We start from the raw sequence: 26,490 nt of genomic DNA on the forward strand, positions 1-26,490 counted from the left end.
AGAAACATTGATGTGCGAGAGACACATCGACTGGTTGCCACCCACAGGACCTCAACTGGGGCCAGGGACAAACTGCAACCCAGGTATGTGCCCATAGCAGGAACCAGAACCTAGGACTCTCTGGTCCACAGGCCAATGCTCTGACTGCTGAGCCAAACTGGCGAGGGCTGCCTTCTTCTTTCTTGAATGCATATCTCATAGATTTAAATAATTTCCCTTAATCTTTTATGGGAATACATCAGAGTTGTATTCCCAGACAACTTTTAATGATTTTTTACCTTTAGTATTCCTCTTCTCTTTTGTAATTCTTTAAAATACTTAATTGCATTATTGGTAACAATCAGTTAGATGTCAACATCATACTCAAGGGTAAAAATTAAAAGCATTTCCCTTAAGAACAGAACAAGACAGGATGCCCACTTTTACCACTCTTATTAACATAGTACTAAGAAGTCTTAGCCACAGCATTGGACAGGAAGAAAAAAATAAAAGGGATCCAAATGGAATAGGAGGAGTGAACTGTCATTATTCGCAGGGTGACTGGATACAATACGTAGAAAACCCCAAAAACTCCATCAAAAATTTACTAGACTTAATAAATGAATTCAGCAAAAGTAGCAGAATACAAAATTAATGTCAAGAAAGTGATGGCATTCTTATACACCAATGATGAACTCACAGAAAGAGAAACGAAAAAAACAATCCCATTTACCGTCGCAGCAAAAAAAATTAAGATACCTAGAAATAAACTTAACCAAAGAAATAAAGGACCTATTTCACAGAAAACTACAGTCATTAAAAAAAGAAATAGAGGAAGATATAAAAAAGTGGAAGCACATACCTTGTTCATGTATTGGAAGAATTAACATAATTAAAATGTCCATTCTACACAAAGCAATCTATAGATTCAAATTCAATCTCCATCAAATACCAATGACATACTTCACAGAACTAGAACAAATACTTCAAAATTTCATATGGAACCAAAAGGACCCCAAATAGCCACAGCAATCTTGAAACAGAAGAACAAAGTTGGAGGGATCACAATACCAGATATCAGGTTATAACTACAAAACCACTATAATCAAAACAGCCTGGTACTGTCACAAGAACAGTCAGATAGATCAATGGAACAGAATAGAGAATCCAGAAATGGACCCAAGGCAATATGCTCAATTAATATTTGACAAAGGTGGCAAGAGCATACAGTGGAGTCAAGACAGCCTCTTTAATAAATGGTGTTGGGGAAATTAGACAGCTATATGCAAAACAAATAAACAAAAAATGAAACTAGACCAGCAACTTATACCATACAGAAGAATAACTCAAAATGGATAAAAGACTTAAATGTGACTCATGAATTTATAAAGTCCTAGAAGAAACTGTAGGCAACAAATTTCAGACATCATAACACAGCAGAATTTTCAGTGATACATCACCTAAGGCAACAGAAACAAAGGAAAAATGAACACATGGGACTACATCAAACTCAAAAGCTTCTGCACAGCGAAAGATACAATCATCAAAACAGAAAGGCTACAACTGTATGCGAGAGCATAATTGCCCATGAGATATCAGATAAGGGGTTAATTTCCAATATATATAGAGTGTTCATACAACTCAACAAAAGGAAGACAAAGAATCCAATTAAAAATGGGCAGAGGAACTAAATTGACACCTCTTCAAACAGGACATACAAATGGCTATGACACATATGAAGAAATGCTCAACATCACGAATCATCAGAGAGATGCAAATTAAAACAACTATGAGGCATCACCTCATACCTGTCAGAATGGCCACCATCACAAATTATTAAACCAGTGTTGGCGAGGCTGTGGAGCAAGGGGACTCTAGTACATTGCTGGTGGGGATGCAGACTGGTGCAGTCATTATGGAAACAGTATGGTGTTACCTCAAAAAAATTAAAAATTGAACTTCCATTTGACCCAGTGATCCCTCTTCTAGGAATATACCCTAAGAAGCCTGAAACACCAATCAGAAAGAATATATGTACCCCCATGTTTGTAGCAACACTACTTACAATAGCTAAAATCTGGAAACAGCCCAAATGTCCATCAGTAGATGAATGGATAAAAAAGCAGTGGTACATATACACAATGAAGTACTATGCAGCTGTAAGAAAGAAAGATCTCTTATTCTTTGAGACAACATGGAGGGACCCGAAAAGTATTATCCTAAGCAAAAGGAGCCAAACAGAGGACAGTATCATATGATCTCACTTATTTGTGGAATATAATGAACATAACAGTCTAAGGAATGGGGTAGTCCCAGAGACATGGAAGTGGGGTACAGACTGACAATCCCCAGAAGAGGGTGTGTTGGGGGAGAGAAAAACCACCGAACTTATATGCATGTATGCATGAGCAATGGACATAGACAACAAAGCTGGGGACAGGTCACGGAGGGAGGGCGAGGGTGGAATCAGTGGGGGGACAAAGAGAAACATCTGTAACAAAAATAAATAAATTAATTAATAAAAAATAATAAAATAAAAATCAGCCCTGGACAGTTTGGATCAGCGATTGGAGCGTCGGCCTGCGGACTAGCGAGTCCGGGTTCAGTTCCCTCTAGGGGCACATACCAAAAAAAATAATAATAAAAATAAAATCACTATTATATATCAATATCTATTTCTTTTCAGGTTCTAGAAAAATGCATATACAGGAAATCAAATTATAATAAATACCTTTACCAAATATAGCCATACATTGTTGTTTCAAACTGTTACACACTCCATTTAGGCAGATCCATTTGTTTTCATCACATTGAAAACCATCTAGAACATACAAGTCATCTGAACATGATGCAGAAGATCCATTGCAATATTCAGGGAGATCACATTCATCAACGGCACTCCTGCATAATTGTCCTTTTTCTGTAAACTGATGGATGAGTTAAATATATTGAATAAGCAGAAAGTAAACATATAGATACTATAAAGAATGATAACTTTACTTATATAGGTAATATAGAAATTTTAAGAAGACTTACATGACAACTTGTGCAGCATGGTCCTTTGTCACAATTGTTACCTGCTTTTAATTTACACGTGCCAGACACACAGCATTCGTTTGGGTTTGAGCACATTGCTGAAAGAAAAACCAATGCTCTTCCAACTTTTATTTACATTGGGTACCTTTTTTTTTTTTTTTTTTTTTGGTTAATCCTCACTTGAGGATATTTTTCTCTTGATTTTTTTAGATAGAGTGAAAGGGAGGTGGGGAGAGAGAGAGAGAGAGAGAGAGAGAGAGAGAGAGAGAGAGAGAGAAACATCATGTGAGAGAGGCACATCAATTGTTTGCCTCCCACATGACCCTGAGTGGGTCCAGGATGGATCCTGCAACCTTGGTACGTGCCCTTGATCAGGAATAGATCCTCAATCCCTTCTGTCCTTGGGCCAACACTCTAACCGCTGAGCCAAATCTACCAGGGCAACATTGGGTACATCTTTTAATGATATCAACATCATATAGACAGATACTTAACATACGTGTTGGCAAACAAAAAATTGCACCTACTTATTTATTCATGCATTTAACAAAATTATATTAGTTACCTAAAATGTGCTAGCTTGTCTATATCCCTAGAGTAGGTTTAACTATATTGGTAGTAGGATTTTCTGAATTCCTGGAGGCCACCAAAGCCAGCCTCCAGGAGCTTCCTGGCTCTTGTAGACAGGGACAGTTAAATTATGACATGAAATGAAAGTCACAACTTACAAATTTTATTGGAGTGACTAGTATTACTCATATCTTTATGAACGTACTGTATTTCAATAAGTCAATAACTTTTATGAGATATTCAAAGCTTATTTACTTTTCTCTAAAGATGAAGAACCTAGAAAATATTTCTCAACATGACTGAAATTGTCACGTTTACATCACTCATCCCTATTTCATGACGCCGTGTATTTTATGCTGTAATTCATCTATGCTGAATGATTATGTTTCTTTTCCATTCTATTATTAGGCTTAATAAAAGCAACATATAAGAAGAAAGTTGGAGAAATGATACATTCAAAGACACACACACACACAATTTTTTAAATTCCCAAGAATTTTTTAAAAAGTTAATTGAGTCAGTTTTAAATAAGTTACACAAATATAAATAATATATTTCAGTGATCTATATGATTCATAGCATGATACTTAGTAGGGCACACTAAATTTTCATTATTTTCCAGAACTATTCTGCCTAATCTATATCTATTGTTATTGCTATCTATAGGGGATTCCAGCAGGTTAAATTATATAACAGGGCTTTGGACTCAATTACATGATATTTAATAGAACCAAAGAACACTACTGTCAATTTTTATTAGAAATTTCAAGGTGCTTCCATTAGATCCAAACAAGAAGAAACAGGTGAGTGCTGAGAATAATTCCTTAAAAGCATATCTCCCAACTAGTTATCTAAAAACACACTTTTCATATTGAGGAGAGTACACATGAATGACCTTAGCTATTGCAGTAGGGAACACTGATCTCCATTCATGTCTTCTTGATTTTCTCATCTTCATACCACTCACTGTGAGTCTCAACCTCTCCTTCCCTCATTGCATTCCCTTATCTCTTCTCTTATCACCTCCTTCTGATCCAGAAGCTATTTGTAAGATTTCTGTGAGTTTGAAAACCAGCTTTTATGGATTATGTATGGCCCAAATCTTTTGACTGAAGTATTGACTTGGATTAAAATACTGAAAGCCAGAAATATGCCTCCTATGTTTTCTTACTCAATTTTAAAACCTCTTTCTGAATGGTAGAGGATTTTAGGTTAAGAATAAATACAAGGATATATACAAGAGGGGCAGCTTAAAATTAGGTCAACCCAGCCATAGGATTAATGATCTTGACAATCACTTTTACAGATAATCTACAAACCACTAAATCTGTACATTAATATATAAGCACACTAATTAGTTTACTAAAATCCCTATATGCTTTCTTAAAGTCTTTGTAGAAAAGTAAATTTGATCAATTATGAAAAATAACAGTGAAACACTATAAAAAGTAATTACTTTTGATGTAATTCTGGTATGTATTCCTTCAAATTAGTACCAACCTCCTGAGTCCCACAGTCACATTCTTCTTTTTCTTCCACTATTTGATTACCACAAACTGCAGCTTTGTATGATGGATCTAACAGTGGATGATTTTCAAGACATTGGGAGTTTGGTTTTGAAATAAAATGTAAAAAATCTTCCATGCTGCACTTACTAAAGGTCTTCACACCGCTGGAATGACTAAAAATACATTAAAGTTCAACTTTTTATGTAATCATTGCATCCATAAACTGCCTAGCTTGAGAATAAAGCTATTTAATAACATTCCACAACAGACAAAATGTTTAAATTTGTTAGTGTCAGCTGTGCACAAATTCATATTAAATATTTTCAGTAGGACTGAATAATTAATCAATACAATTTTATTGGGACTTATAGTTATTGTGACACCATTTTCTCTTACACCTCCTACCTCATAAAGTGGTCCATCTCTGTTTCATTTTGGCTTCCTTTTCCTTTCATGACTTCCAAATATCGTAATACCCTTGCATTAACAAAAGAGACTGGGCTTTTCCACTTCTTTATATTTACTCATAGGCAATCCTTTTAAGTTATAGGTTTTAAATAACACCAATACCTAACAACTCAGATATTTGTTTTTCTAACTCAAATGTACCGTCTAAACTGCAGGGTCCAATACCAAATTCTTTACTCAGTGTTCACACAGAGGTGACATCTATAAGTACCTGTGTAGCATGCCACTCCTTTCTTACTCTTTATTCCCTTAGTGACACTAATTTTTCTTCAAAATATGTATCAAAAACTAAAATATTAATTATTTATTAATTATCTATTAGTTCTATTCATTTTTTAGCTCTAGGAGAAAAGGTATTTTTAATTGTTTTGTTCACTAGCACAAAGATAAGAGCTCAATGATTATTTTAAAAAAATTAATGAGTGTATGGTTAAAACTGTATAGATTTTGGGCCAATGTTTCACTATAATTTTTATTATTCTGGATAGCATTAACAAGTAAAGAGAATATAATCATGAAGGTCTATAATTTGATAGCAAATATAACTAATATGAAGTTATTGACTTTTAAAGCCATAGAGTCCTAGTCATTCAGATTATTACAGGAAAATTGTTATTCCCATGAGGGCTACTAATTAGAGAGTTTTGAACAAACTACCAGTTTTGATATTTTGTTGTTGTCACATTCTGCTTAAATATACTCTTCAGTTATATCAACAATAATGAATACATTTATTATTACATTGCCAACAGTTCAGATGACTTCTATCTAAATGCCAGAAATCAAAAGTTGAGAAAGCAATAGAAACTTTAACATTACTGAGAACCAGGCAATGCAAAGTGCAAAATGGTCCATACATCTTCTGGTAATAAATTAATGTTTTCATTACAAGAAAAGATCAATCATAATTATATCCAATGGGAGAATTATTTGCAGTTTAAATCTTTGCATGGATTTTCTGGATATTCCCATTCCCCATTTTTTCATTAAAAAAATAATAACAATAATAATAGAACCTCTGATTTTCAGTTCAATATATAATATCCTTGTAGAAATGCCTACATTTTTAGCTTTTTGTAAAGTTAGGAGTGGGCAGATATAAGGTTAGATGATTGGCTTTAAATGAAGCTATAAATTTAAGATCTAGGAGGTAATGTTGACAGCCATGCTTTATGTGACCCTTTATTCCATTGGTAACTATAAACTTGGTTAATTTAATTTTGCAGTTACAGCTTCCATCATGAATTATGACATTATCTTGGAAATGTAAGCCAATATGCAGAAATCAATGTGAAAATATAGTGTGAAATGCCACACAATTAATAGAATGTTTAGAAATTAAAACAATTTTCTAAAATAAAAACATAAAAATACAAAAACCTTTTCTTTGGCTTAAGCCATTATTACTTTGGGTTTTCTGTTATTTGCAGCCAAATATAAATACAAACTCCATCTCAATAATACAGACATCAGTTAGGATACTACTGTTTTAATCACCTTTCAAACATTTATTTCCTCACCACAAAATTGCTAAGCATTGACAACAATATACAGTGTTCTGATTTGAAAATAATAAAATAGTGTATCTTTTTCTTAATTTATAAACAGAACATACTTTGCATATTTGGCATTTTTCAGAAGCAGCATTATTACTGATAAAATAAAATCTGTTTTTAAATATAATTTTAAAGAAATTATAGAGGCATCTCAATTACCAACTAATAATAGTAAAACACCTAAACACTCTTGCTTTAACTGTGAAGTGTGTACAGCATGAAAATAATACAACAAAAATATTAAAAAAAAAAAAACAAGAGATTTAAAAATATTATTATTAAATAAGTCTCAATAAACTTCAAAAGATATATATATATATGAATTATATTTTTGCACCACAATGGACATTAATTCAGAGGTCAATAACAAAAAGACAACTAGATTATTCACAAATATTAGAAAATCAATTAAATATTTCTAAAATAATCCAGTAGATGAAGAAATCGCAAAGAATATATGAAAATATTTCAACTAAATAAAAAAAATGTAAAAAATATCAAAAATTGTGGTATGTAATATAATCTGTGGTTAGAGGGAAATATATAGCTTTAGCAAGACTCACATGAAAAGAAAGTTTAAATTAATTAGTTGAGTTGTTATATAAAAATCTAGGGGGAAAAACAGATTACTTCACACTGTGCATAAAGAAAGAAACATAAAATGGAGAAGCAATAAGAAAGAGTGAATAAAATTAAAATGAGGGACTTGAGTAACAAAAGATGAGATGACCATTATCACAGACCCCAACAGGACTGGAATTTACTCAGTGGCCTATAGGGGAAGGTAGAAGTGACTTAGAAGGTTCTGCAGTTCTGTGTCATTATGAAACCAAGCAGAAGTGATGAAGTCTGTGTTCGTTGTCTCAAAATTAAAGAATGAATTCACAGACAAAAGAATTTCTTCATTCTCTGCTTTTGCACATTCTTTTAAATCTATATATTAGTAAGGAATTCCAAAATGGTAGCAAAGTGAAGGAAGCTATACAGAATATCTCCCAGGACCAAACTGGAATTACAACTAAAATAAAGACAAATCATCAGGAAAAACCATCAGAAAAGCAGCTGGAAAGAACCATATAACCAGGGACAGAAAAAGAACACTAAATTGATCCTGGTAGGAACTACAGAGACACAAGAGGGTGGGCTGGAAGCCCATGGACAGAAGCTGTTTTAGCTGTGAGCAGCTCCCTTGGGGTTAAAATCCCAAGCTGGCTGCACAAGGCAGAGGGCCTGGACAGAGCACTAAATTAGCTATAGCCACTCACCTTGGGCTCCAGCAGAGGTAGGGCAAACTGGACTGAAACTGTGTGGAGAGACTCAAGATTTGGAAGGCACTGGGAGCTTTGTGCTGAATCATACCCTATAGGACAGTAGCTATTTTACTCAAAGAGCCCCAGAGCCCCAGGGAGAAGCAAGAGCCCCTCCCTCAAGAATTTAACACCACCCAGCCAAGCCAGAGAAATGCAAATTGAGGCTCATTAGCAGCAAGCAAGCATCTGCCCCACCCTCTGGAAATTCTCTTACCCTGAACACCTGAGGGATTTTTTTCATTCAGTTGAGGGCTACAACCCAAGGCTCATCAAGTAACTGAGACTAATAGCCTCCAGGCAAATAGCTACAGAATAACTGAACCTTTCCTGGGCTTGCAAATAAAGCCAGGAAAGTAAGACTTAACAGTGGTGTTTAACATAGGTCCTCCCACACATATCCAAACCCAGTAGAGCAGCAGTTCTCAACCTGTGGGTCATAACCTTTTACACAGGTCACCTAAGACTATCGGAAAACACATATTTCTGATGGTTTTAGGAACTGAGACACTGCTCCTCTATCTGTCTTCAAACTGATCCACCCACATGCAGATACACCCACATACGAGTACCTGGCATAATGACATCATCACACCAACCCCATCACATACCAGTCACACATGTGTAGAGAGCAGGTACTGTTTACAAAGCAGCTACTCTGTTGAAAGCAATAGTATTGGAGGTAAAATGACACTTCATGAATTATAATTACTGGGTAAATGTAAAATCATGTACTGTAAAATTATCAACTACTGCAAAAAGAAAATATTTGTATCATGGGAACTTAATCTGGATACTGATCTTTTTATATTCAGCTGTGGTTGATGTGAATACTGCCCCCTTGTGATAGTAACAGGTATGTTAAAAATAAAACAAAACAGAATGGTAAACCATAGGAAACTTTAATGAACTGTATTGACTACACTATGCCATGCATCATCTTTTTATTATTAAAGCTATTGTTATGTATTATTTTCATTAGCAAACCATCCCATGACAATGGATCGTGTAGAGAAGAACATTAAGAAAAAAAAATATAGTGAGGATTTTTCACAGTATGGTTTTGCCTCAATAATTACTGTAGGAATTGAGAAACCACAATGTGTTATTTGTTGTGAAGGTCTATCTGCCAAATTTATGAAGTCAAACAAACTAAACCGCCACTTTGATAGCAAGTATCTGAGCTTTGCTAGCAAGGATATCAACTATTTTAGAAGCAAAGCTGATGGACTCAAGAAAGCCAGACTTGACATTAGTGGCAAGTACCTCAAACAAAAGGTAGAAGCTTCATATTTGGTGGCACTCAGAATTGTCAGAGCTATGAAACCTCATACCATTGCTGAGGAGTTACTGTTGCCAGCGGCCAAAGACATTGTTCGAGTTATGATCGGAGACAAATTTGTTACAAAATTGAGTGCAATTTCCTTATCTAATGACACTGTCCACAGAAAAATAGATGACATGTCTGCTGATATTTTTGATCAGGTAATCCAGGAAATTAAATCTGCTTCACTTCCAATATTTAGCATCCAGCTTGATGAATCTACAGATGTTGCAAACTGTTCATAGTTACTGGTTTACATGAGTTATATTAATGATGGCAACTTTAAAGATGAGTTTCTTTTTTAGCAAACCTCTTGAAATGACAAATACTGCACATAATGTATTTTACACTGTTGGTTCATTTCTGAAAGAGCATAAGATCTCTTGGGAAAAGATTTGTGGTGTTTGCACAGATGGTGCTCCAGCTATGCTAGGATGTCAATCTGGATTTCAATATTTGGTACTGAATGAGTCATCAGAAGTCATTGGAACATATTAGCAACAAAGACGCTGCCACAAGAGTTACAAGAAGTAATGAAAAGCGTCATAAATTCTGTCAATTTTATAAAGGCGAGCACTTTAAACAGTCAACTGTTTTTGCAACTGTGCAACGAGTTGGTTGCGCCAAACAATGCTCTGCTATTTCAACTGAAGTGAGATGGTTGTCAACAGGAAAAGTTCTAAATTGTGTTTTTGAGCTTCATGATGAACTCAAAACGTTTTTTAATCAGAAAGCAAGACCACAGTTCAAAGCACTTTTCAGTGATAACAGTGAACTTCAGAAAATAGCTTACTTGGTTGACATCTTTCCCATCTTGAATGAGTTAAATTTATCACTGCATGTACAAAATGCAACATGCCTCGATTTGTCTGAAAAGATCTGATTATTCCAAATGAAAGTTCAGCTTTAGCAAAAAACATTGGATAAAAATAAAATGTACATGACTCCTACCTTATCTGCTTTCTTTGAGGAACATGACATTGAACCAGACAAAAAGACTACAATGATAATTTCTGTGAAAGAACACTTGCACATGCTTGCAGACAAATTTTATTATACTTTCCAAATCTACCTGACACCTCCATTTTCACTTGCCAGAAGCCCATTCACAAAGTTGAAGATGTTCCTGAGACAGCACAAGAGGAGTTCATTGAACTTATTAACAGCAATGCAGCAAGAACTGATTTCTCTACAATGCCAGTTACAAATTTTGGATCAAGTGTTTGCAGTCATATTCTGTTCTCTCTGAGACTATGTTGCACCTTCTTCCATTTCCAACAACATATCTTTGTGAAACAGGGTTTTCCAGATTGTTGATTATCAAGTCTAAATACAGAAGTAGACTTGTGGAAGATGATCTTCACTGTGCTCTTGCAAAGACTGCCCTGAGAATTTCTGATCTGGTGAGAAAGAAGCAATCTCAACCTTTGCACTGACATTGGCTTTTTATGTACACTGTCACAAAATGTAGCAATGTGGTTTACTGTTGTTATATGAAGACTGTTACCCATGCTGCACCATGCTTCAAGACAAAGTTTCATTTATTTGTAATTAGAAATAAATATTTCACAATATATAATTACATATTGTTTTTGTGATTAATCACTATGCTTTAATTCTGTTGAATTTGTAACAACAAAAATACATCCTGCATATCATATATTTACATTATGATTCATAACAGTAGCAAAATTACAGTTATGAAAGAGCAACAAAAATAATTTTATGGTTGGGGGTCACCACAACATGAGGAACTGTATTAAAGGGTCACTGCATTAGGAATTTTGAGAACCACTGCAGTAGAGGGAGCCACAACGAGTGGAACACCAACATCCACTGAGTAAATTTGGCAGGCTCAAAACCCACCAAAATGGTGAAACAAAGAAGCAAATCCCAAATGAAAGAACAAGATAATTTGACAAAAGATGAAATAAATGAAAGGAAATTGAGCAAAATATCAGAAAGAGAGTTCAGAGTAAAAATCAAAAGGAAGCTGAATAGCATGAGTAAATATATAAAAGCATTGAAAACCAACCAAGTGAAAATGAAGAATGACATAGCAGAAATAAAGAACATATTGGAAGAAGTAACCAACAGAGTAGAGAAGTCTGAGAATCAAATCAGTGAATTAGAAGACAAGGTAGAAAAAAATCACCCAGAGAACCAAAAAAGAAAAACAGCAAAACAACAGGAAGGAAACTGTGGGACGATATGAAATGTAACATCTGCATCATAGGAGTTACAGAAGAAGAAAATTAGCAAGGGTTAGAGACTATATTTGAAGAAATAGTGACAGAAAACTTCCCTAACTTGGTGAAAAAAAAAGGCATAAAAGTACAAGAACCAAGGAGAGCCTCAAGTAAGAAGAATCCAAAAAGGCCCAAACCAAGATGTCTATTAATTAAAATACAAAAAAAAATTAAAGACAAAGAGAGAATCCTAAAGGCAGCAAAAGATAAACAATGAGTTACCTACAAAGGAACCCCCATAAGGCTATAAGCTGACTTCTCAACAGAAACACTACAGGCCTGAAGGGAATGACATGAAGTACTCAAGGTAATGAGTAGCAAGGATCTAAATCCAAGACTACTCTATCCAGCAAAGCTATCATTCAAAATAAAAGGTGAAATGAAGAGCTTCCTAGACCAAAAAAAAAGGCTTAGGGACTATATTTGCACCAAACCAGCACTGCAAGAAATGTTAAAAGGACTGCTGTAATAAGCAGAAGAAACAAGAAGAAAACTGAAAACTATAACCACAATAAACAAAATGGCAACAAATAAGTACATATCAATGACAAACTTAAATGTAAATGGACTGAATGCTCAGATCAAAAAACACAATATAGCTGATTGGATAAGAATACATGACTTATATATATGTTGTTTACAAGAGACCCACCTCACAACAAAAGACTCACAGAGGTTGAAAGTGAAGGGATAGAAAAAAAATCTTCCAAGCAAATGAAAAGAAAAAAAAATCTGGGGTGGCAATACTCAAATCTGATAAAATAGATTCCAAAATAAAAGCCACAATGAGAGACAAAGAAGGCCTCTGCATAATTTTGAAGGATCTATTTAACAGGAAGATATAACCTTAGTAAACATATATGCACCCAATATAGGAGCACCAAAATATATTAAAAATCTTCTGGAGGACTTAAAAAAATTGACAGCAATACAGTCACAGTAGGGGACTTCAACACCCCACTGACATCACTGGATAGATCCTCTAGACAAAAAATTAATAAGGATACAGACTTCGACGCACTAGATCAAATGGATTTAATGGATATCTACAAAGACTTACACCCCAAAGTCACAGAACTCACATTCTTCTCAAGTGCACATGGGACATTATGAAAGACAGACCACATGTTAGGACACAAACTAAGTTTCTACAGGTTCAAGATGATTGACATCATATCAAGCATCTTCCCAGATCACAAATGCATAAAACTAAAAATCAATTACAGCGAAAACATTTAAACACATGGAGGCTAAATAGCATGATATTAAACAATGAATGGGTTACCAAAGAGAACAAGAAAGAAAATAAAACATTGTTGGAAACCAATGAAAATTAACACAACACCACAAAAATCTATGGGACGCAGTAAAGCAGACCTAACAGGGAAGTTCATAGCCACATAGGCCTACCTCAGAAAACAAGAAAAATTTCTAATTGACTATCTAACTTCACAATTTAAAGTAATATAAAGCAAACAAAAAGAAAAACCCAGAGCAAGTAAAAGAAAAGAAATAGTAAAGATCATATCAGAAATAAATGACATAGAGACTAAAAAAAACAACAATTCAAAAGATCAATGAAACCAAGAGCTGGTTCTTTGAAAAAATAAAGAATTATGGACCTTTAGCTAGACTCGCCAAGGAACAAAGAGAGAGGACCCAAATAAACTAAATCAGAAACAAAAGAGAAGTAACAACTGACACCACAGAAATACAAAGGGTTGTTAACAAATACTATGAACAATTATATGCCAAAAAACTGGACAATCTAGGTGAAAGAGAGAAATTTCTAGAAACACATAGTCTCCCAAAACTATGAGCCATGAGGAGATAGAAAACTTGAACAGACCAATTACAACAAAGGAAACTGAAGATGTAATCAAGAATTTCCAAGAAACCTGGTTACAGTTTGTCCCCAGGCCTGGTTGGGTCATGTGGGTGGCAACCAATCGATGTGTCGCTTTCACGTCGATGTTTCTCTCTCTCTCTCTCTCTCCCTCTCCCTCTATCTGAACAAAATATCGAAAAATGTCCTCGGGTGAGGATAGAAAAAAAAAAAAAAAAAAAAAGAATCTCCAAGAAACCAAACTCCCAGGCCTGGATGGTTTCATGGGGGAGTTTTACCAAACTTTCAAAGAAGAACTAACACCCATTCTCCTCAAACAAGTTCAAAAAATTCAATAGAAGGAAGACTTCCAAACTTGTTTATCTAATTCCAAAACCAGATAAAGACATTACAAAGAAAGAAAACTACAGGCCAGTATCCCTGATGAAGATAGATGCCAAAATCCTTAACAAAATATTAGCAAATGGATCCAGCAATGCATTAAAAAAAAATGATTCACCATGACCAAGAGGGATTCATCCCAGGGATGCAAGATTGGTATAATATTCGCAAGTCAATAAATGTGATACACCACATAAACAAAAGGAAATATAAAAACCATATAATCATATCCACAGATTCTGAAAAAGCATTCAACAAAATCCAGCACCCATTTCTGATAAAATGCTCAGCAATGTGATAATAGAGGAATCATATCTCGACATAATAAAGGTCATATATAAGAAACCCACAGCCAATATCATACTCAATGGGCTAAAACTAAAAGCATGTCCCTTAAGAAGAGTAACAAGACAGGGATGCCCACTTTAGCTACTCTCATTTAACATAGTACTGAAAGTCTCAGCCACAGCAATTAGACATGAAGAAAGAGTATAAGGAATCCAAATTGGAAAGGAGGAAATTAAACTGATATTATTTGCAGATGAAATGTCATTGTACATAAAAAACACTAACGACTCCATTAAAAATCTACTAGATTTAGTAAATGAATTTGGCAATGTAGCAGGATACAAAATTAACATTAAGAAATCAACAGCATTCTTATACACCAATAATGAACTCACAGAAAGAGAAACTAAAAAAAAAAATTCCATTTACCACTATGGCAAAAAAATTAAGATACCTAGGAATAAACTTAACCAAAGAAGTAAAGGACCTATTTGCAGAAAATTACAGGACATTGAAAAAAGAAATAGAGGAAGATATAAAAAAGCGAAAGCATATACCTTGTTCATGGATTGAAAAAATTAACATTATTAAAATATCCATACTACTCAAAGCAATCTATATGTTCCATGTAATCTCCATCAAAGTACCAACAACATATTTTATAGAACTAGAACAAAAATTTCCAACGTTTATGTGGAACCAAAGAAGACCCCAAATAGCCTAGAAGAAAATGTAGGCAACAAAATTTCAGACATCACACACAGCAGACTTTTCACTGATATAATGCCTAAGATAAGAAAAACAAAGGAAAAAATTAATATACAGGACTACATCAAACTAAAAAGCTTCTGTATAGCACAAGAAACAAGCATCAAAATGGAAAGGGAATCCACTATATGGGAAAGCATAATTGCCAACAATACATTAGATAAGGAACTAATTTCCAAAATATATAGAGTGGTCATACAACTCAATAAAAGGAAGGCAAAGAGTCCAATTAAAAAATCAGCAGAGGACCTAAATAGCCATGTCTCCATAAAGGACATACAAATGGCCAAGAAACATATGAAGAAATTCTCAACATCACTAATCATCAGAGAGATGCAAATTAAAACGACTATGAGGTTATCACCTCCCACCTGCCAGAATGGCTGCCGTCAACATATCATCAAACAATGAGTGCTGGCCAGGGTGAAAATGGGACTCTAGTACACTACTGGTGGTAATGCAGATTGGTGCATCCACTATGGAAAACAGTATGGTGTTTCCTCAAAAAATTAAAAATTGATTTGCCAGGTGACCCAGTGATCCCTCTTCTAGGAATATATGCTGAGAAGCCTGAAGCACCAATCAGAAAGAATATATGTATCCCTATGTTCAAAGCAGCAATATTTACAATTGCTAAGATCTGGAAACAGCCCAAGTGTCCCTCAATAGATAAGTGGATAAAAAAGCTGTGGTACATATACACAATGGAACACTATGCAACTGTAAGAAAGAAAGATCTCCAATCCTTTGAGAGGATATGGAGGGACCTCAAGAGTTCTATGCTAAGCATAATAAGCCAATCAGAGAAAGAGAGCGTATGATCTCCCTTATTAGTGGAATATAATGAAAAAAAAAAAAAAGAACAATAGAGACCCAGAGACATAGAAAGGAGAATGGTTCAGACTGAGAAACTTCAGAGGAGGGATGAGATAAACCAAATAACTTATATGCATGTTTGCAAACGTGCATTATATGCAAACATGCATTATATGCAAACATGCATTTAAGTTATGCACATAGACAACAATGGACATAGACAACAATGCTTGAAGGAGTGGGGGAGTGTGGTGGAATCGGGAGAAAGTTGTATGGGGAGAAAAGGACAAAACATCTGTAATAAAAATAAATTAATTAAAATAAAGTCTTTTAAAAAGTCAATTAATTTGATAAAACCCATTAGAGTGATTGAGAAAGAAAATCACAAATTATCTATACCAGAGAAAAAATAGGTCATTATCACTAGAGATCTCAGTGATTTTAAAAGGAAAATAAATAAAAATTATTTAAAAACTTTATGAAAAATTAATCAATTTCAATGAAAATGTTAGAAAACCAAAATTATCTGAAATCTTCATATCTTTATAGCTTAAGTAATAATTATTAAACACCTCCCCTGAAAAAGAAGTCATTGGTGAATTCTATCAAATAATTTGAAATTATTACCAGTTTTCCAAAATTAGCTTTAAAATATTTTATGAAGCCAGTGTTACCCTGATAATAAAACCAGTCAAAGGAACTACAAGAGAAAACAACGAAAGACCAATATTTCTTGTATATATGGAGTCAACTGTTAGGGAAAAAAATACAGCAACAAGTAATACATAATGAAAATAATAGAAGGATAATGCATCATGCCCAAATGTGGTTTATCTGGGAAAAACAAAGTTATTTAAACAATTGAAAACCATCAAAAAGTGTTTTAATATATCAACAGGAAAAATAGAAAAAAAACACATTATCATCTCAACACTTGAAGAATCTATTCATAATGAAAACTCTGGCAAACAAAAAATAAAAAAGAACTTTCTCCAAAAAATCCTCTATGATAAACCTTTATTTAACATATTTAATGGTGAAAGATCAAAGATTTTGACTCTAAATCAGTACAACAGCAGCCACACATCCCAATTCTATTTTACATTGTACTAGAGACCCTAAACACAGGAGCAGGCACACACACAAAAAAAAATTTAAGATTAAATAGGATAATGTAAAACTGTATGTACAATATATGATTGTACACATACAAAATTCTAATAAAGATAAATTAAAGGTCCCAGAACTAATAAGTTAGTTTAACAAAGCTGCAGGATATAATTTCATTATAAAATGATCAATATAAAATTTCGATATATTTGCCACAAACAACTGAAAATTCCATCATCACATCAACAGACACAATTAGAACAAACAATATAGATCAATATATTTACAGTTAATAATGTCTCCAAAAATAGTGAGGAAACACTGCATTTTGAAGGGTTCTAATCATGACGAGACTAATTCAGACATCCTAACAAAATAAACTACTTTCAAAATTGGACAAGGAATAACTTGACAATATTTAAAATCAGTGGAAGATTCAAAGAGCTATTAATATGTAAAATCTTTTCATCCTTCCTATCATTTCTTCACCATTATAGCTATTATCATTATTACATTCAGTATCACAAGCAACATAATCATCATCATTGTAAAAAAACTATAACATAATGAAAGATAAATAAAAATTTAATAAGCAGTGTTCAGTATTAATATAAGCTCCATAAAATGTCATTTGTCTTTGTTTAAATTAACCAGAAAAATAAACACACACACAAACAAAACAAAAAAGCAAGGCACGAACTTTATTGCAGGAAATTTGTGAATGTGATCCTAGGAAGCAAGGTTAAAGGAATAGAGATAAAAAAAAAAGAGAGAGAGAGAGAGAGAGAGAACAAGGAAAAATCAACCCTATGTATGTTTTCTTGAGATGGCTAAAATGGCTCTATTCTGTTGGGACCACAAAGAAGTGTACAGAATATTTAGTGGATTTGTCCTTAGATGGCCATAATGGTGATCCGATCAAGTAGTTGAAGGTTGCTCCTGTGAAGGGAGTAACTACTTTCATTCTAAGGGATGTTTTATGGATAGCCTAAGGGAGAATCTAATTAATATTTGTGGATTTCAAAATGTTGACCAGGTCATTAAAATGCTTCCTGTGAAGGAAATACTTTTTGCGGGAATGTGAACTTAAGATATAGAGATCTTCATACTTTGTGCCCACTTTAAATCAATTCGCATCCCTCTTCCCCACAGTTTATTATCTTTAAATATCCAGTCTTGTAGATTCTAAACCCTCGCCCAAATACCCAAGATATTTGCCACTGCTCAGGCTATGTAGATCCCAATCTCTAGCACTTCTCTCACAGAAGATAGAAAAGAATAGTTTGCAAATATGCATGCTGGGACTTTTACCATTTGCCATTGTCTGTAGGTCTTATTCTAAATGGAGAATAATATGGAAAAGTGATTTATTTTTTCTTCTAACTAACATATTGAGATGACATGTTCTTAAAACAAGACAGCTTTTTTCTTTCTCTAGTAGTGAGTTTTGGGGAACCATCATCTGGCCATTGGTGTGAAGTGATTAAAAAACATTGGTGCAATAGAGGCAGATGCCATAGGGATTTGGGATCCCTGTTTGTATTATTTACTTGCATTATCTGGATCTTTTTTAGCTTGTTCCCGAATATACCATTTTGGTCATCAGATAGATTAATATGCCTACTTGATCTTATAGTTCTGTGGATCTGAAAGTACACAAACTATGATGAAAATATTAAACTTTAGTAACATAGTAACTTGGTGTTTCCCAGATGCATGCTCAACTCACAAGGGTTCAGTAGCACACCAGCAGCCGAAACAGTACTCTGGGGGTCTGCCCTACAAATCTTTGATACTTGTCAGAGGTTCTACATGAAACCTAATCTATCAGGAATATCTTTAGTTTAAAAAAATCTTTATTGATATTAGAGAGAGAGGAAGAGAGAGCGAGAGAGACATCAATGAGAGAGAACATCAATTGGCAGCCTCCTGCATGCCCCCCCACTGGGCATCAGTCCCACAACCTGGGCACCTCTTGGTGCATGAGCCAATGCTCAAACACTGCGCCATGCCATACAGGCAGAACATCTTTAGTTTTATCATATCTTAATGGTCATAAGTAACAAAGGACAAGGCATCCTGCATCACGTCCTGCGCCTGCTGCAGTGCCCTCTCTGTACATCATCTCCTGACAAAGGTGTCCTTGTTGCCATCAGATCATTTGTTAATCTGGTTCAACAATCATTCCACAACAGTGTGTTTACTATAGTCATTTCTGGGATAACTATTTAATATGGGTTCCTCCCAAATCAGAGCCTGAGATAAAAGTTTGAATGCAAGTACTTTCAGGAAAGATTGTGGAAGCAGGTGAGAGGGAGGGAGAGAGTAAGATGTTATCAAGTTTGCTGCTGTAGGTAATTGGGTTTGATTTTCTAAGACATCTGAGAAGCAGAAAATGCCTTCAAAATTGTTTATCAGAAAGATAAGAGGCTGGCTCCAGTCACTGAATGGATAATGGATTTCCTAATCCCTGACTGTGTGGTCCTAATTTTATAAAATCTGATAGTGTACTTTAAGAATAATGATGATAATACCAAATTCACTAGGTTTTAAACAGGACAAGGATACTGTAAAATGGCTCTTCTAATAACAAAGTAAAAGCTGAATAACATCATCTATAAAATCATTAGAGGCCAAGACCTCAGGCTGAGCCACGGCAAAATGAAGGAGATTTATGCAGACCAGACCATACTAATAAATCATACTTTTTTTTTTTTTTATCCTCACCCGAGGACATTTTTGCAGTTTTTGTTCAGACAGAGCGGGAGGGAGAGAGAGGAAGAGAGAGAGAGAGAGAGAAACATCGATGTGAAGGGACACATCGAGTGGTTGCCACCCGCCCGACCAACCAGGGCCGGGGACAAACTGCAACCGAGGTACATGCCCTTAGTGGGAACTGAACCTGGGTCTCTCCGGACCGCAGGCCGACGCTCTAACCGCTGAGCCAAACCGGCCAGGGCAATAAATCATTCTTGTATAGTGATCACAAGCCAGTAATTGGCTTATCTGAATCAGCCTTAAATTATAAAATCATGCAATAAATGTAAGATTAGATTACATATGACAAAGCAAGTGTGATATTAGAAAATATTGAGATAGATATTTGGGACTTGGGTTATGTATTTTGATCTGGGGATTATCGGTCACAGGTTATGTTCAACCATTTTTAATTATTTTTAACAGCTTGGGCTTTAAATATACCAAACTTATTTTCATATAAACTATATGTGTAAGCCAAATAAAAATAAAGCATCTTACATCGCTTCTGGGTTCATTATGCAGACTGCTCCTGAGCACTGGCATTTTTCAATGTCATCGTAAACTATTCCCATACTAAGGCTTAGTAATTGAGTTATAATAACTGCAAGTGATTCCAGACTTAGGGCTTTGGGGTGCTGGAAAAAATATATGTACATGTATAAACTCACATTTTAAGAGGTAATTCATTTACTGAAAGAATAATATAATTATTAAAAAATAGTCATATGAGAAAATGGCATGAGGCTTCTAATACATTAACCACAGAAATCCTTCCACATTGGCCTAATTTATTACAGGTACCATTATCAATATGAAAAGGTATAAACAGTGAAATCCAAAATTTTAACAAAATGTAAATGTATGGTTCATTTGGTAACATCAGAACAAGATAAAAATTGCTCCAGTAACATAATTATATATAACAATAATCATCATCACATTTGTGCTAACAAAAACATTAAAGAAATACACCTACAGTGTCATTATTAACAAGTTGTGCTCATTTATAATTTGATTATTTAGACATATTTTACATAAATATTTCAAACTTTTTAAAAAATCATAAATTAACCCATTGTATTAATTCATATTATGGTAATAATGACTGATAATGACAATGTCGACTTTCCACTGTTGTTTAAACTATTTTCGAAACCAAAATGTCTTTATCATAAGATACCTATCTAACATATTTTGCCCATATTAAAACATGAGGTTTAAGAAAAATCCACAGTTCGCACCATATCTTCAAATATATCTAAAAACACTTTTATGAATATACTTCAAGATTGGTTTCCAGAAATACATTTTGATGTATTCTGTTTGCTTCTCTAAATCAACTTTCCATCATTTTCCACCCTGCTCTCCAGCCCAGGATGACACCAAGGGATTATATCAGAAGGTTCCTGTGCCCTCTGTTTTGCTGTGGTCTAATGAGGGAAGAGAGCGTGAGAAAAGAGAGTGTTTATTACCATCATTGTCAGGGCATCTATGATGGTCTGACTCCTTGAGTGGAGGTCTCTACATTCTGTCTGTGACCCTAATAGAAAGACTCTGTCCCTTCTTCAAACCTGGGCGGCAAACTAAATAGCTTTATTACTAGCTCTGAGAAGCTGCAAAGTCCCTACATCTTGCATTGATGAATGGCCCCTTTATCAAATTACCATAGTTGAATGTACCACCCTCTTTTAGAGAGAGGGAGAAAAAAGAAAAGAAAAATAAGGAGATAAAGGAGGAGGAAGAATAGGAAGAGAAAAAGGAGAAAAAGGAGTGGGTAGAGGATGGAGAAGTGTAGAAGGGGCTGGAAGGAAGAGAGGAACTATTTGATTCTGGTAAATTTCAATAATGTAAATCATAGACTATAAATAGTAACATAATAAATAATAGGATAGTATATTATTAGTGTAATTATTTAAGATTTTTGTTGTTGCTGTTTTCAGGATATTGTAGAAAAGGCCTGGCAACCATTCAGTCAATGTAGCTTTAAAATTGTTTCTCTTCCTCTTTGTTGCTCCTGTTCCTTACTATCTTTGATAACTCAGTAGGATGAAAATAACAACATCCAAAGTTTTACTTCGATCTTTGGTATAAAGATTGTCCCCTGCACTCCCCTGTGCAATTGCTCTTTTCTTCTCTATCTTTCTACTTGTGCATCTAGTCTGGTCTTTCCTTTCATTGTGTGATAGGGTCAAAGATATGGTTTGTATTGGAGATGATGTTCCTTTGCATTCCCTTTGTGGCAGTTTCACACTGGCCTTCTATTAGTCAGCTAGGTCTGTCAGTACAAAATATCACAAACTCGGTTGGTTTAAATGACAGAAATTGATTTTCTCACAGGTCTGGAGATTAGAAGTCCAACACCAAGTTGCCCAAAGGGTTGCTTTCTGGTGAGGTCTCTCTGACTAGGTTGTAGAAGGCTATGTTTTCACAGTATCCTTGCCTGGCCTTCTATTGTATATGCACAGAGATAGGTATCTCTGGTGTCTTTTCCTCTTTTGTAAGGACATTAGTCCTATTGGAGGCCCACTATGATAACCTCCTTTAGCCTTAATAACCTCTGTAAAGGCCCAATCTCCAATATATAGTCATGTTGGGGGTTAGGGCTTCAATAAACGAATTTTAGGAGTACACAGTTTAGTCCATAACAGACAAGTATGAAAAACTTGAAAAAGACATAAATTGGAGTATGAGAATTTCCTATAAAATATTGTTATGATTACTTCTGTTTTGAAAATAAGAAAACATTAAAATTATATTTAACATTGGAATTTTTCAATATTTTGTATAAAAGTTTATAACTAAGCAGACAAGTTTCTTTTGGTGAATCTACTTAGGACAATAGTTGTCAAATAATAATAGCAGCTGACATTTATTTTTTTCTTTTCATAGATTTTTAGAGAGAGACAAAAGAAAAGGGAGAGAGAGATAGAAACATCAATGAGAGAGAACATGGATTGGCCGCCTCCTGTACGCCCCCCCTCTGGGGATGAGGCCCACAGCCTGGGCATGTGCCCTGACTGGGAATTGAACTGGTGACCTCTTGATGCATGGGTTGACACTCAACCACTGAGCCACATCGACCAGGCTATTTAAGACTCCTTATGGGCCAATCATTAGTATTCTTTGTTGTACTCCATGAGATTACTTTCTATAAATACGCCTGCTATGCTTGCTTTGTAAAAACTTCTATTCTCTAATATTAGAAATTAAGATTCTATATATGCCTTTTAGAGAAAGTTTGTTAATACTGTTTAAATGTTCTACATTTTTCAATCTGATAAATTAATTATTCAAGTATAATTATTCCTATTAGTAGCTCTTTCAGTGATTTTTTTTTGTGTGTGTGCATCTTAGTTTGGAATATATGAGTTTAGATTTATTATATGATGCTAGTTAAATTTTATTTCATTCTAGCCCTGGCCAGTTTGGCTCAGCGGTTAGAGTGTCGGCCTGCGGGCCAGAGAGTCCCGAGTTGGGTTCCCACTAAAGGTATGTACCTCCATTGCAGTTTGTCCCCATCCTCAGTTGAGGTTGTGTGGGTGGCAAACAGTTGATGTGTCTTTCTCACACTTATGTTTCTCTCTCTCTCTCTCTCTCTCCCTCCCGCTCTATCTGAAGATAAATGCAAAAATGTCCTCAGGTGAAGATAAAAAAAATTTTATTTCATTCTAAATAATAAATCATTTAAAATTAATATGTATTTCACCTGAAGAACATTTTACTGCTTTAAACTATTGGTACATCAAATTTTCTCTAGTGATATATTTGGTTCTTTTTCTTAATATTTGGGATTAAAATTTCTGTAGCATTATATATGGGTTGGAAATTTATAAAGAGAAAACAATATAATTTTTATTTTTAATAGAAATTAAAATATTGATTTGATTATTGCCTTTTGAAATTATGATAACATTTTATCTATGTGATGTTTCTATACCTTTTAAATAATGGAGTGCACAAATCTATGTGCCTTGATGTACTTATATATGCATATACATATATGTATGCATAGAATACTTATTTACACATATATACACATTTTTATACATCATTTATTTATAATATATGTATGTATGTTTGAATATATATATATATTTACACACACACATATTTGTGAAATGTGTGTGTGACACATATCTGCAAAACTACCACACTGTGTAAAATATTGGATATTTTTATCACCCAGGAAGTTCTCTCCAGCAAGTTTCTAGCCATTACGTCCCCATAATTTGTTAACTTCTATTCTGACTTTTAACAATATTGTATATCTTTACCTACACATTAAGATAGTGTAATAAATATTCTCTTGTTTTGGTTTATTTTGTTCAATATACAGTTTTTGATATCTATCAATGTTGAGTATATAAAATTATTTTTTTATTGCATATATTATGTTCCAGACATGTTTATACATTTCATGGATAAAAGGACTCAATATTATTAAGATGTCAGTGTCCCTCAAATTGGCCTAAAGATTCAGTTCAAAATTAATTAAAAGCAGTTTTTGTTGAAATTGACAAGCTGAAATGCAGAGAACTCAGAATACCTGAAAAAGTGGTAGTAGGGTTTATACTACCATTTTTGATGATTTAATAAAAAAACTATTGTTATTGCCCTGGCTGGTTTAGCTCCACAGTTAGAGCATTGGCCCATAGACCGAAGAGTCATGGGTTCAATTCCGGTCAAGGGCATGTACCTCCATTTTGGTTCAGTCCCTGGTCCTGGCCGGAGTCCTGCAGGAAGCAATCAATCTCTCCCCCCCCAACCACTCTCTCTCCCCCTCCCACTCTATCTTAAAATATATGGAAAAATATCCTCTGGTGAGGATTATTTTTTCTAAAAAAAACAACCTATTTTTATTAAGAAAATGTGTTGTTAGTGGAAGGACAGGAAAAAAAAATACCAATGATGATGAGAGTCCATAGAAATATGATGCCCTGATTTAATAACAGAGGCACCACTAAGGGATTAGGTAGGAAGAGTGGTGAGTGTTTAACAGCAGAAGACAGAGCATTACTGTTTGCTTTCACATCTTACTCCAGTAAATATCAGCTGCTGCTGCTTTTTCCAACAAAAGGTCAGGCAATGAAATGAAATGTGGAGAATAAGAAAGAAGAGCCCAGTCAGTGTGGCTCAATGGATTGAGCATCATCCTCTGGACTGAGAGGCCCAGGTTCGATTCCCGGTCAGGGCACAGGCCGGGGTTGTGGGTTTGATCCCCAGTAGGGGGCGTGCAGTAGGCAGCCGATGTATGTTTCTCTCTCACATCAGTATTTCCATCTCTCTTTCCCATCCTCTCTAAAAATTAAAAAAGAAGAAGAATATTAGAAAATCGTTCTGATTGCTCCTTCCACTGCAGAGACCACTGCCCTCTGCCCATGAGCCACACACTTTCCAGTAAATGATGGCATTTTTTTCCTCTTGGTAGCTAACCTTTTAGAGAGAATGAGTTTTGTTCTACTTTTTGTTGATCAGTAAAGGTGATGCTTCACATGAGAATCTTATGTCAGTGTTGCATGTGACCTGGTAAGTCAGCCAAATTCCAGCTTTTGAGACTAGGTAATTGCTTGACCACGAATATAAGTCACATTTTCTAAACTATCATACATAAATTTTAAAATTGATATTTGTGTCTCTATTTGATTCATCTCTACATATCTTCACTTAGCTTTACTTGTACACTGAAATAAGGGTATTATGCATTGCCTTCCTCAAATTCCAGCAGACATTGTACAATCACACAAATAAAAGAGCAAGTCCTACATGTCAGAATAACCACAGCATTATGAAAAAGGGGCAAAAATATACCAATTTTAAATACAGCAAGATTTTTTACTAAGATAAGCAATGCCAGTTAAGGCATTTGATTCTATTATACTTCACCTGTGCCCCACAAAGCATTTGAAGGCAATTGATATTTTCAAAACTTTCATTTTAATCTGGTTCATAATTATGTTGGCTCTAATTAAGAAAATGTTCAAAATATAAGCTTGAACTTAAAATCAATGAATGATTAAATACTGAGCACATGAAAATTTATGAGCATCTTATAAGACTAAAATAGATCACTACATTAATTTTCTAAAAAGAGTATTTTGAGTTCATGAGAGGAAACAGCAAAAACTGTATAATGAGGACGTGCTATAGTTCAAACATTTCTCTCAGCAGCAGAGACAAAGATTAATAGATTCATTATGCCAATATTAATATACTTAGACATAGTTAAGAAAATATTTAACTATATATGATCTAAATAGTATTTTATTTATTTATCTTAGCCAAGCAGATTATACCAACCAGGGCAATGCTTCCTCCATATTGTCTATTGCACATCTTTCCTTGAAAGGTTGCACCAACATAATCTGAGTTTTCTCTGTAACTTAAGTTTAGAAAAAAATAATAATCATATAATTTTGTTAAACTAAACACAATTAATATTGAATTTCACTAAAATACATGTTTGCATATTTATATAATATATTCATAGATATGTCTATGTAACATTAAAGTAACAAAGCATAAGA

General features: G+C 34.5%; 1 protein-coding gene across 1 annotated transcript in view; it reads right to left on the reverse strand.

Moving 5' to 3' along the window:
- Positions 1–26,490, reverse strand: part of LOC118622331 (disintegrin and metalloproteinase domain-containing protein 2-like) — a 119,534-nt gene that overhangs the window by 51,317 nt on the left and 41,727 nt on the right. Inside the window, exons 10-12 of the mRNA XM_036249780.1 lie at positions 26,264–26,345; positions 20,465–20,601; positions 5,086–5,266 (exon numbers count right to left, since the gene is read on the reverse strand). Of these exons, the coding sequence (XP_036105673.1) occupies positions 5,086–5,266; positions 20,465–20,601; positions 26,264–26,345 (400 nt within the window). The remainder of the gene's footprint in view (positions 1–5,085; positions 5,267–20,464; positions 20,602–26,263; positions 26,346–26,490) is intronic.

This window comes from Molossus molossus, unplaced genomic scaffold, assembly GCF_014108415.1.
Source record: "Molossus molossus isolate mMolMol1 unplaced genomic scaffold, mMolMol1.p scaffold_m16_p_9, whole genome shotgun sequence".
In the NCBI taxonomy this organism is placed as follows: domain Eukaryota; kingdom Metazoa; phylum Chordata; class Mammalia; order Chiroptera; family Molossidae; genus Molossus; species Molossus molossus.